General features: G+C 42.4%; 1 protein-coding gene across 2 annotated transcripts; it reads right to left on the reverse strand.

The window, feature by feature from the left end:
* Positions 1 to 304: 304 nt before the first annotated feature.
* On the reverse strand, positions 305 to 11,734 carry LOC145457212 (translation initiation factor eIF2B subunit epsilon-like). 2 transcript variants are annotated; one of them, XM_080335393.1, is made up of 15 exons: positions 11,486 to 11,734; positions 10,136 to 10,281; positions 9,915 to 10,079; positions 9,220 to 9,400; positions 8,711 to 8,872; positions 8,478 to 8,655; positions 7,769 to 7,969; positions 7,081 to 7,205; positions 6,757 to 6,849; positions 6,586 to 6,691; positions 4,074 to 4,199; positions 2,576 to 2,778; positions 1,592 to 1,717; positions 1,407 to 1,532; positions 305 to 498 (listed from the first exon to the last, which is right to left on the reverse strand). In XM_080335393.1, the coding sequence occupies exons 1-15, from the start codon at positions 11,609 to 11,611 to the stop codon at positions 436 to 438; spliced, it is 2,127 nt and encodes a 708-aa protein (XP_080191519.1). In that variant the 5' UTR covers positions 11,612 to 11,734; the 3' UTR covers positions 305 to 435. The 2 variants fall into 2 exon arrangements, with proteins under 2 accessions (XP_080191519.1, XP_080191518.1); XM_080335392.1 differs by having other exon boundaries at positions 6,586 to 6,694.
* Positions 11,735 to 13,473: the final 1,739 nt, after the last annotated feature.

Here is a 13,473-nt window from a genome sequence, read left to right on the forward strand (position 1 = left end):
AGGTAACCCTACATAATATCGCAGATGAATTTTCTGCTTGGGATTTAATAACCCCTGCCCTATCCGGCACCGTCTCCAGTACATGCAGGGCTTTCTAATCGCATTATATACGAAGCCTCTTCAGCCTTCACGCCGGTTAACGTGCGTTTACGACCCGGATACCGCCATCAACCAATTACTTTTCTGCTGGCCTCCTACATGCTGCTGGATTTTCTCGATATAAACAGACTGCCGCCAATATTATTGCATCGACATAGGGCGTCTACCGTGAAACAAAACCGACAATAGACAACACCCGCGGAGCTATTTTCTCTCGTAATTCCACCCGGAACTAATATAATCTCATCGTTTCCCCAGTCCTAGCCGCGTAAAATTCCATGCCGCAAAACACACTAATCAAAATCTCGATTCCGAGAAGTGCCATGTAGCCTCCGATCAGCCGTCTTCCTCGTCAGATTCTTCCTCGGCTTCTTTCAGCCAGTCGACAAACTTTTGCACCTGGCGAGAGAGATTGGCAACGGAATAAGCCCCTGACGAGTGTCAGCCGAAAATATTCGGGTGTATCTCAGTATGAATATACTATTCAATTGTATATTGAAGTTCTGTACCGCCAACGGTCACTTGGAATTAACTTTGGTTAGCCAACGCGTCAATGTCCGCGCGATGTGTCGAAGAATACTCAATGTGATACAGGCAAATTCTCAGGGTTGGGTATTATGAAGTCGCAGTCCAAATCGAGTGCGCCCCGACAATCTCACTGGAATGCCAGTCCTAGTACGTAACAGAGGTCGTCAGTAACAAAGTAGTTCTAAATATTTCGAGTACTCAAAGTAGGCTTTACCGACTTACACTACTTACTCAAGGGTTACGATTTTAGACTTCGTACGTAACAGTTTCCAGTATTTTCAGGCAAAACTAGGCCAAGAATACTTGCTCTACAACTTACCTGAAAATTGCTATTCTATTCCACTACATTATTCTATATAAGACTATTTATACGTCTACAGTTCTCATTGTTTAGGCCAAACACCCAAGTTTTTCCATACTTGGAAATTGCTGATTGCTGCTTGCACTTGAGTAGAAATTCACGTTATCTATCCTTTTATACTACCAAGGATGAATACTCCGACAACTAACGTAACCCGCGAGATTCACGATGCCAAACTAAACAGTTAATTGTCGTCTGCTAAGACATAACCCAACAATCCTACATGACAAGGGCGCCATGAACAAAAATATAGCACGGTCCCGGCACGCGGAGGACCTCATCCAGCCACCTTGTATCACCAGGAATTGAGTGTCGCATTGCCAGCACATTAAATATCAATGACGCGTTGCTTGCAGGCATCAAAGTTGGCCGGAAGAGCCCGTTATTAGTGTCTAAACATGCTGAAGTTAAAACTTACAGATGCTCGCAGTTTCTCCGGAGAAAGCTCGGGGTACGCCGCACCCTGCACAGAGACCGGCCGCTGATGCCAGTGAAAGATGACCTCCTCGGCGATCACGTCTTTCTCGTACAGCAAAAGTAAAACCTGAGAAAGTCGACCGTCAGCTTTTTCGCGCCGCGACCAAACGTCGGCACGCGTCCTACCTTGACCAGACACTCGAAGGCGTCTTTGTTTCCGAGGCAGTAACGTTCGATCTCGCGCAGGCAATCGATTTGCGACTGGGCGGACTTGTTGTAATTGACAAACACGGGGCACATGTGCACGAGAAGCTAAAGCGAAAGAAGAGCTTGTCAAGCAAACTCGGTAACTTTGCATAGTTTATGCATATTTTGGTATTCGAGCGATAACATATTTCTTGCAACACACATGCAGTCGCTAGATTATCGGCATCGCAATACCTGTGGATGTACAGATTTGAAAAAAAAAACGAGTCGGGATCACCCATTTTGAGTATGAGACGCATACAAGAAGTCAGGTATCAGTTAGTCCGCAAATAATTTTCAGCGTCGCACCACCCGTAGTCAATCGTATGTTTGAATTATTCAATTGAGTAGTATATTCATTATTCATATTGAAATGAACCCGAATATTTTCGGCTGAAACTCGTCAGGTGTAATCGTCAGCAACCAGTAGAGAATGGGAAAGAACATTGTATATCAACAATCGTATCTCGAAATATGACGCCACCAGCATGACATGAGATCTCAAATAAGAGAGCGTTCAATGTACTGCCGGTATTTTAAGATGGTACACGAACTCCTTTTGTTGACAAAGCTTGGGCTGATGTATTTAGATATAGGTCGACTCTAAGGCACACAGATGAAAGTGTGATTTTCTGAAAAACACAATACCGTCAAACCAGCGGTAGCTACTTTTCTTGCGAAAAACAGCGCCTAAATATGAGTTAATCAGTGTGTCAACAGATCGAACGCTTGCTGTGAATCGCCGTGACGCAATCGGTATGTGGATTTCAATGTTTAAAAGCGATTTCAAAGTGGATTCAGTACAGCTGCACCGTGAAATAGTGCTTGCCTACATGACTATTATACGCAATGCAACGCAACGCAATACTTGTTATTAGAGGATTAGTTCTCTAGTTTAGTCGAAGGTGGATAACAGGAAATCACCTGTCGCAACGAAGCATAATACGAGTTCCCGTTGGCCATAGTCTGCGCCACCTCGAACGTCACTCTCGTGACGGTACGAACCAGCTCCTGTATCGTGACGTTGTGGGCGTACTTGGACGAGTTGATTTCCAAGATCAGATTGTCGGCTCGGATATTTTCCTCAAAACCTCTCGCGATGCTCTCTTCCACCTCCCGCGAAAACACTGTTAGCGAGAGAACATCGTTCGAAATCGTGAGCGGACCCCCATTAAATCTCGTAATCACCACAGGCGCTGACTTTTATTTTTGCACGAGGTGGCCAGCCGACAAAAAGGGAGGGGTTTATATCTTTATATTTATCAAGGAATGATCAATTTAGTAGAGTTAAGGACAGATAGTATATGGATCAGACAAGCTTCCTCATGTGGACGAACTTGCACGTACGGTTACATTGGCCTACAATTGGATATAGCATGAGTCAACCAACCAACCAACGCGGCTCCAAGGATTAGATTGACGAAGCTTGAAGGGGAACTGCACTATAAATACGCGTGGTCCCACTCTCACATTGAAGTTTTAGGTGTCAAAAGCATGATGGAAGCAGCCCTTATCCTAAACAAGTCCCTCAATCTGACCTGCAGCCTCCAAAGCCCCTCTCAATCGGCTATTTTTTCCTAAGCAATCGCTGTTATTGGCTTTTCCATAGTCGATAAAAGCAGGGTTGTAACCAAGTCGCAAGGCTCCGAGTCACAAGTCAATCTCACTTTTATAGGTTTGACTCGAGTCAAGTCGAGTCATTTTCAATTCACCACCGTGTCAAGTCAAGGCCGAGTGTGAGTCAGCGAGCAGAGGATCAAGTCCGAGTCATGGTATTATGACTAAAGTCCGATTCCAAGTCATTATGTCGACAGCTCACCAGTTTCCTGTTAAAGTCTTGGCAAACCCACTTTTTATAGGTGTTAGGTGTTGTCGAATGGTTTGCAATTATAATACACTAATTTTCCTCACTTTTAGCAGTTTCTGGTCGCATTTTCAAGTACCAGTACAAATAGCCGAATTACAATGAAATATCGGTCTTGGCCGTCCGAGTCTCGAGTCACATGACTTGGTTCGAGTCATACGCAATGACTCGACTCCAAGTAGAGTCCCTATTTTGAGATTATGACTCGAGTCAAGGCGAGTCATAAGAAAATCATGACTGGACTCAATTATAACCCTGGATAAAACTAAGGCCAATTCTGCGCTTGCGAGTCAAGAGTGCTCTCTTTGGCCGGATATGCTGACGTGCAGTCGTGGGCTGTTATCGCAAGGGAGAGGGGTGAGCTTTTGGATGTCGAGTATTAGAAAAATACCAGGCAGTCGGTACTGTAGTTTTCCCACGTCAATGAACTACAAAATTTAATTGTACATCGGCCAGGAATTACATCCGGCCCTAGGCATTGCGAATTTTCGGCGACAGGGGACGGCGAAGGCAAGCAAAACAACGCACTACTATTTTTACTAAAGTAGACATCCTCACTTTTAACCCTGCGTTCATCTTCATCGAATTCATCGGACTCCTCATCCAGGTCTGAGGTTTCGTTGTCCGACGTGTCACTCTCAGCGACTTCCGGCTGACTAGCATCGCGCTCCACAAGAGACATGCCTGGTAATCGAAGAATATAAAAAAAGGTTTTCACTCTTTCATCGTTTGAGGTTATTGAACGCCGAATATCAGATGAATGGCGAAATTCGCACTTTTTTGAGTCGCCAGCGGAGGTGGTCAAAATAGTCATCGCTGGTACTGAAGTAGAAGTAGCAGTAACGTCATAAATTTCAATCATAGCACAAGCACCGATTTCAAAGTAACTAAAAAAGTAAGCGTTCTAGGGTTAATTTTGTCTAAAAATCAAACAGTTAATCAGTAGAAGTAGTCTAAAATAACAAACACTCGAGGAAGTAATGCAACTAGACACAACCTGTTGAAGTACATTGAAAAGTGAAGGCGCTTCGTTGCTATGCAGAAGTAGTAATTTCCAACTAAGCAGAAAAGCAAGCATTCTAGCAGGGTTGTAACCGAAGTCACAAGGCTCCGAGTCACAAGTCAATCTCACTTTTATAGGTTTGACTCAAGTCAAGTCAAGTCATTTTCAATTCACCTTCAAGTCAAGTCCGAGTCCAAGCCATAGGCCCGTATTCAGAGACACGTCTCTATCTCAAACTCAAGGCGTGCTCGACGGAGCAAAGGCCGAGTCAAGCTCGATTCGAGAGATCGTTTGGTATTCGGGTAGAATTTCGAGCGTTGCTCGGTTTCGAGTCTTTACTCGATAGATTAGACAGCTTGATGACTGCTTGCAGACATCTGCGGTTTTGTTAATTGCTCGCGATCTGGCAATCCGCGGGTTTGGATGTGATGTTGGTTGCCTAGTATTGCCTTCAATCACGTCAACACATTATATTAGAATTATACGCTGGATGTATAGACGAAATAACACCGCTCAATAACATGACTATTTGACATACTGTAGTAGTCAAATATTTTCAAATAATGAAACACCAGACTTCATCCTGAAATTTTCAGGCATAGGCACAAGCTATTTATTGGATTACTGATGATGGGTATTGGTACCGCGTTGTTGATATTTTCGCCATACACAGGGACGGACGGTTTTATCAACTGTATTGCGATGATCTAACATTGCGTACATTCATGAAGCGCCAGGTCATATACCATCGTGTATTGCATTTGCACGCATCGCCGAGGATTCGGTTCTTGCTAGGATTGGAGGATCGCTATTGTAGACAACAACTTATGTGTGGTTTTTCAGTAACATTCATCCTCCATTCGTTTCTACATATCCTGATGCTACGTTTTATATTAAGTGAAAAAACAGAGCGTTGTGAGGAATTAACCGATTTTGCTAATCCATCGGAAACCTTTCTGATGAAAATGTCCGCCGATTTGGGAATAGACTACGCAGCCAACGATGAAGCCATACGGCGCTTGAACATGATTTCCTTCTTATAACGGTGCTATATATTACAGTTGAAATTGTGAATTCAGGCACCAAACATGCTCACAGCGCAATTTCCGCAATATATTCAGGGCCAAACCGTAAAAAGGCAATGAGTAAGGCCTTGAGTCTGCCCACGGCTTGACTCGGAAAACGCTTGCTCAAACGCCGCATTTCGAGATCGACTCCAACCTCAGATCGTCATTGAATACCATAACCACAAAAGTAGAACTCGAAAGAGCGCCAAGTTCGACTGCAGTCGAACTCAAACTCGTTCTCTCGCTTCGCTTTCTGAATACCGATTCTTACGCAATGTTGACGCAAAATGAGTTTGAGCACTGAGTAAGGTTTCTTGAATACGGGCCATAGTGTTGTGACTCGAGTCTGAGTCCAAGTCATTGTGTTCATTCTTCAGTAGGCTATTCAGTTCAATCTGGTTCAACCCACTTTTTCAACTATGTTCGAGTGATAGAGAATGGCTCGCAGTCGTATCCAAATTTTCTGCATTCCTAACAGTTTCTGGCCCAATTTTCCAAGTATCAGGACTGATAGACGAAATACCAATTACGTGGTAAGCTGGTAACTATACTATTTTTAGAAGTTTCAATGAAATGTCAGTCTTGGCCATCCTAGTTTCGAGTCATACGACTTGGTTTGAGTCATGCACAATGACTCGAGTACTAGTGGAGTCCATACACAAAAATTGACTCAGGTCTAGTCATTTTACGCGTTTGGAAAAATGACTTGAGTAAAGTCGAGTCACCAAAAATTCGTGACTCGAGTCATTACAACCCCGCATTCCAGGCCCAGTTTTGCCTAAAAAATGAGAACTATCAAGTAGAAGTAGAAGTCTTGCAAAATAATAACCACCCGAATAACTCACACAAGAAGGCCAAACCTATTTAAAGTACTTCATACAGGAAAAGCACTGCGATAATGACCACCTCTGGTCGCAAGTCAATTGGTATACGCGTACGACAATAACAGATCCAGTTTGACTAATTAGCATGTTTAGGTCTATACAAGCCAGTATCATACCCCATATGCCCGTCATCACACCGTCCACCTCGTCGTCACTGTCCTCATCTGCTGCGCAGCTCCACTTCACCCCTCTTCCTTTGACGCCAAACTCTGACGGTTTGAGCTGCTGAAAAAAAGGGACTTCGGCAATTGGAATGGATTGTACATTCGTCTGCATGATCATCTTACCTTTGCCTCGCCGCCTTCCGCAAATGTATCTTCGTCCGTGTCTACATGGATAACCGTGGCTTCTTGCAGTTGCGCGTTTGGCCCGACTTCAACCTACAAGGTTAAAAAGCGCATAGGCACTATAGCCACTGTCGACTTTGCCACAAAACTTCAGCCGTAAGTGATCGCAAACGAGTCAAGAGGCGGTCAAAGTAGCCAGCGTTGTCATAAATTCCTAGTTAATTACAAGCATTGGCGGTCCTGGTCAGTAAAGACGTACTCAAATAGACGCATTTACCAGAATTGCGCCGCACAAAGTTAACCTCCATTGTATCGCAGACTTACCTGCTTTGCTAACACACATCCTTTTGGCACAGTAGTGTTCTCATGAAGTATGACATCGTGACTCAAGATCGATTTCTCTATATGGCATCCATTTTTGACCGCGACTCCAGACCACAGGTAAACATCTTAACAGAAAGATTCATATTGACGCACACACGTAGGGAATCTCAATCGAGTAATAATTCTAACGATTCGAGTGAGTCTAGTTGTAAAACGCAATTTTTTCGAGTACTAAAAATATAGGCTCCACGCCACTGAAAGTAAATTTGTCAACGAGAATTATAGTTTAGATACTAGTTTCCACTGTGGAAGTCATAAAACCTTGATTGGCCGTATCCCAGCATACAAAACACACAGCACAAAGCTACTAACGTTACTGGAAATAACACATTTCCGAAGTCATGATCAATCCACAACATTGTCACAAAGTGCAATGAAATCGGTATGGGCGAAAAAATACCAAAGTATCTTCAATGTGATGGAAAACAGGCATTATATTCTTTGTGGACGCATAAAAGGTACAAATTTAAACATGGACATTTTACATACTGTTATCACGTCATAATGAGTAATACTCAAATACTGGACTCGAAGCATAATGCGTGATTCAGAATCGAATCGTTCCGGTACTCGATTTTTCCCAGCTCTACACACATGGCGATGAAAGGAATTCGAAGCACGTCCTCACTTTTCAAGGTGACCCCGTCTCCTATTTGACAGTCGTTTCCGATCACAGAATCGGAAATGCTGCAGTCGCATCCGATCGCGACGCCGTGACCAATCACCGAGTTTTTCACCACCACGCTCCCCTTCCCGATGCTTTTTATATCGCCAAAATACACGTTTCTTCGAAGGTGCTTATAGATGGCGTGCTGCGTGCGACGGTCATCTGAAATTCACGAAAGCAGCATACTAATGAATGAAAGCCGACACTACAGCCCCTACAGAATGATTGCCACAGTCATAGCGAACACATGAAAACCACAATATGATAATGACGCAGCAGTAAGACCACTCAAATCAGTGCTTCTCAACCACAAAGGGATTTCTAAATGATACAGTTTTCTATTCATGCCACTAAATTTCTCTTGCCAATCACCAGAATCATCACTACATATCACCAATCAAATAAGACTTGATAATATCTAATATGCAACCTTAACTTTTGCATTCATAGTAAATTGCATGATTATACGAGCATTGTTTCTTATTATTTGGTCATATCTCATCGTGGGTCAATAAAACTTGTATTAAAAGTGGAAACATTGGGCAGCACCGACTTACATCACCAAGAGCAGTGTGGTTGCATCCTCAATATCCTATCTTAGATTAGGGATCCCGGATTAAAACCAGTAATTCAACTGGGGCGGTGGGCGTACATTTCAAGTTCACCTCACCCGATTTCTCTTTGTTGGACCACGGCCGTACCGAACGCTCGTAATCATTGTCTGGAACGTACGGGTAGACCCAACGTGAAATGACCGCCTTGGAAACTGTGTCGTACATGTGCATAGACGAAATTCTGAACGCGTGTCCCTGTCTCGCGATATGCGCGTGGATCTGATTGCCTAGAAACTTTGGGGGAGAACAATGAAATGAAGCGACCGGGCTGGTCAATTTCGCAGCCTACCTCTTCGTTGATCAAAATTCCCTTGATAAAATCCTCTCTCGTTTGATAATCAAAATTATCGGTAAACAGCTGAGAGACTTGAGGCGAGCATATGGCAACGCCGGTATCGGCTAAGTCATAACGAATGTCGAACTTGACGCAATCGTTTTGTATGAAATTTTTCTGAATAGGAGAGTAAAATACCCTAAAATAGAACTGAAAAGTATGGGTCAATTACAAAACACTGGTATGTGTCCAGTCAAACTTTTATATGTAATACAATAATCTTAGTAATAGAGCAGTTATAACCAAAAGGCAAATATTACTCTACCCACATATCTCTCCATACGTTAAATCAACATGAGAAAGTAATTAGGAAATGTGAGATTCCTTATTCGAGTATCGCATAAACATAATAAATCCAGCAACTTCAAACTATCTTTCTTGGCTGCTGTTTTGGAATATCACGAAGCACAAAATTCCCCAGAAATTTTAGCATTCGTATCATGCACCGTGGTTCCCCGACCTACCAAAGGAATAGGAAACTTTGTTGTATCCCCGGTGACTTTTTTGTAATGGAGTACTTGTTGTGTGTTAGAATCTAATACGACGACCATGTCGTCTTCTGCCGTGCGTGTTAGGTGATTAGGAGCACAGTCGCGGAGCAGTAATGTCATGATTGGCTTGGTTTTGTCTTTCACACGTCTTTCTCTGAAACACCGCACAGTTATTTCATTCAAGGATAAGTAAGCAGAAGGCTGTAAACTCGATCAAGGTGTTGGAAAATATGGGCTTATTCAAAAGTTTATACATCGTGCAGCACATGACACAGTTAACATAATTCGCACCACTAACAATATAAGATACAAGGCATGGAAGATGTAGACGACTGAGCTAAATGGGCGGCAAGAATTCAGAGGCCATTGATTTCTGCCGGGATCACTAAACTCAATAGTCTGTAACCAACCATGTTTCTTCGAGTCGACTAAGCAAATTAAGGATGTTAGTATTAAAAGCATTTGAAGAGCCGTTGGTGGCGTCGATGGCTTTTCCGACTGCATAGCAGAATATTGTGGACATCGGAATTGTTAGATGCTGAATGGGGGGGCACATAAATTGAAAGGTTTTTACCATAGGCCTATGTGAATATTTAACACACTTCACAACCAGCACTGTTGCATTTTGGACATTCATTTCAAAATCATAAACATCAGCGATATAATACCTATGTTCTGCCAACGCTTTTTCCAAGGATATATTTGCAATCAGATCACCAGATATTAGAAGAAAGTCACTTTCAAACAGCGACTTCTGATCGATATCACGCAATACGTCTCCGAGCGACGTTGCATCCGATGACACAATCGGAGTTATTTGACATTGGGAACATCTGCAAAGTAACACAAATGTATCTTTCACGTTTGTATGAGAAATACATTCACTTACTTTGAGTTCCACTTACTGCTCGATAAATATTCCTTTATAGCTGATACATGATTGCAACAGTATACATATATTTGTTGCACCCCCGCTCTCACAAGAAAGTCCAGTGTGTACGATAGTAAAGGCTTATTTGCGATTGGAAAAAGCGTCTAAAGAAAGGCTCAATTCAGAGAGTGCTCATTTCCAGAGACAAACAGATGAAAGAGAATAAGATATGATAATAACATTTCTCTGCATGAGAATAGGCCAGTACCGCCTGATAAGATCAGTATACATAACGATAGCAAGCGTGATAGATAGGGGCACTGAACCGGATGAACTATTGAGACACAATAAATCAGGTTTGTAACCAAGTTACAAGGTTCCTAGTCACAAGTCAATGTCTCTTTTATTACCGGTATAGTTTTGACTCGAGTCAAGTCCAGTAATTTTCAATTCATCACCAATTCCTTGATTGGTGGATAATCCAAGAATTATCATCGAAAAACTCCGCTTCTATGGGTTGGAATTGAGTCAAATTTGTTTTGCATTGTTTTTGAAAATAGCGCAACAATTTCATGGGGTTGACAGAAAAATTTGAAAAAAAAATTTTTGCATTTTTTAGTAAATTCAAAATTTTTAAACTGTAAGAAGTCCGCGATTACCGGTTGGAATGAATTCAAATTTGGTGTGCGTCGTTTTTCAAGGCAATCTAACGATTTAATCACTTAGCCAGCAAGATTCAGAAGTTTTTTTTAACAGCCCTACTGTGCACAAGTCTGGTTCAACCCACTTTTCCACGAGTCTGTTAGGGTTACATCGAATACCTGGCATTCATAATATTAATTTTCTTCACTCTGAACAGTTTCTGGCCAACATGCTACCAAAAACTGTTAAAAGTGAGGAAAATTAGTACCGGTATATCATGAATGCGAAGCATTCGATATCACCGCGCGGAGTTGTAAAAAGTGGGTTTCACATGACATCAACTCGGAACTGAACAGTCAACACAATGACTTGGACTCAGACTCGACAATCTACTCCGTGGCTTGGACTCGGACTTGACTCGGTGGTGAATTGAAAATGACTCGATTGACTACAGTCAAAACTATAAAAAGAGAGATTGACTTGTGATACAACCCTGCAGAAATCCACAGTGTTGACGCCGATTTTGTTATTGTGCTTGTTTGAACTTTGTAACAAATACAAACGCTAATATTTATATGTGATAGGGTTTTAGTGCCCTGGCCAGAAGATCATTCCTATATTAAGAATCAGTGCTCAAAACCACTTTGAAAGATAATTGAGATGTGATCGTTGGTGACAGCATGTCATCAGATTACCCGAATAACCTAGCAGTATGGCTTCACTCACCTGTGGTAAATCATCCGTAATTGGCGCGAAACGTTCATCGAATCTGTCCGTGACTATAACAGCCTGCAGAATGTCTGGCTGTTCAAAGTTGGAGCCTTGCTGCTTATTCTTTTTTGATTCTGGCATGACGCATCCGCGGTCAGAGGTTCGTGTAATCGATAATGTCACTTGGCTCACTCAAGGATATGGATTTAACACTGAATCCGTGCACTAAATAGCGCTACATTGAAAAAGTAGTACAGATTAGCAGCATATGTGTTGTGATCAGGGCGGCCCTTTGGATGTAAAGCTGTATCAGCTGTATCACCCTGTGGATATAAAGCTGTATCACCCTGTGCCACAGGGTGATACAGCTTTATATCCACAGGGTGATACAGCTGATACAGCTTTACATCCACAGGGCCTGTGGATATAAAGCTGTATCACCATGTGGATATAAAGCTGTATCAGCTGTACCACCCTGTGGATATAACGCTGTATCAGCTGTATCACCCTGTGGATATAAAGCTGTATCAGCTGTATCACTCGGTGGATGCCTGATCAGTGATCACTGATCAGTGATCTACCATATGTCTCGTGAAAGAAGAGACATCAATAAAAAGGTGGGATTTTATGTTCATTTGACACCGAAATACAAAGCACACAAAGAGCGACAATATTATTTTTAAAAGAAACGTAAAAGCTATACTAAGTATCCGGAAAGAGCTACATGAAATATTCTAATGACAGCAGCATTACACGCGATTTCACACCGATCAATGCCGAACTCAAACCATTGAAACCACGGGCACGGACCCAAGCATAGCCAAATATGAAAGACAACAACAACGCTGGTTCAAGATGCGTTGCCAGATTCTGATATTGAAACCGGATATTGATACCACAGACCCATAGGGCATGAACCGTAGATATGATATTCAAACTTTTCGATTTTGATTCTCATTTTGCCATATCTAATATCTAAATATATACATAAAGATATATGTCATTCAGTGTCTATGCATAGAAATTTACAACGTAGCTATTTGCTATGGTGCATGCTTGTGTGGATAATAACCATCGTTATGACGGTGTCCCGAGTTGGACTATCGGCTGCACTAGTATCTGCTACTAGAGTCAATTTCCAAAAGCAGTGGTTTTTAACCAGGGTTCACACAAGCCCCAGGGGTTCGTTGAGTCACTCCCGACTCACACAACAGTCGTCACGCCAAGTTTCAATAAAAAATCGAACAGGAAAGGCGACCAAAATATCCCCGTAAATCAATATGAATTATGTAGTTTTGTTTGTAGGTTTGATAACCTTGAAAATTTTCGTAGCATTCAGCACAATTTGATGTAGCTATGTCAGGATTTTAATATGGATACCTTCCCTCAAAGACACACTCTAATCGGGGTTGTAACCAGCAAGTCACAATAAGGCTCCGAGTAACAAGTAATCTCACTTTCATCGTTTTGACTCGAGTCAAGTCTAGTCATTTTCAATTCGCCACCGAGTCAAGCCTGAGTCCAAGTCAGCGAGCAGAGGGTCGAGTCCGAGTCATGATATTATGACTTGAGTCCGAGTCCAAAGTCATTGCGTTGACTGCTCCGTTTCGAGTGACAGTTTTGTTAAACCCACTTTATATAACACTGATTGGTGATAGTCAGTCAGTCGGTCGGTCGGTCGGTCGGTCGGTCGGTCAGTATGCTTTTATTCATTTCACCAACAAACATAACATGTAAATTGGTATGGATTGGGAGACGACGGGGGAACGATATCAAATTGTTCGCATTTATAATATACTAATCTTCATCAGTTTTAACAGTTTCGCATTTTCAAGTACTATAGTACCAATAGACGAAACACCAATGGTGTTTCTTTTAAAGTGCAAGGAAATGTCGGTCTTGAGTCTCGACGAGTCTCGAGTCATATGACTTGGTACGGGTCATGCGCAACGACTCGAGTCCAAGTCGAGTCAATACACAGATTGAGTCGAGTCGTGTTTGCG

The sequence above is a fragment of the Botryllus schlosseri genome, chromosome 15 (assembly GCF_051294905.1).
Source record: "Botryllus schlosseri isolate E-star chromosome 15, Bs_hap1, whole genome shotgun sequence".
Lineage (NCBI taxonomy): Eukaryota > Metazoa > Chordata > Ascidiacea > Stolidobranchia > Styelidae > Botryllus > Botryllus schlosseri.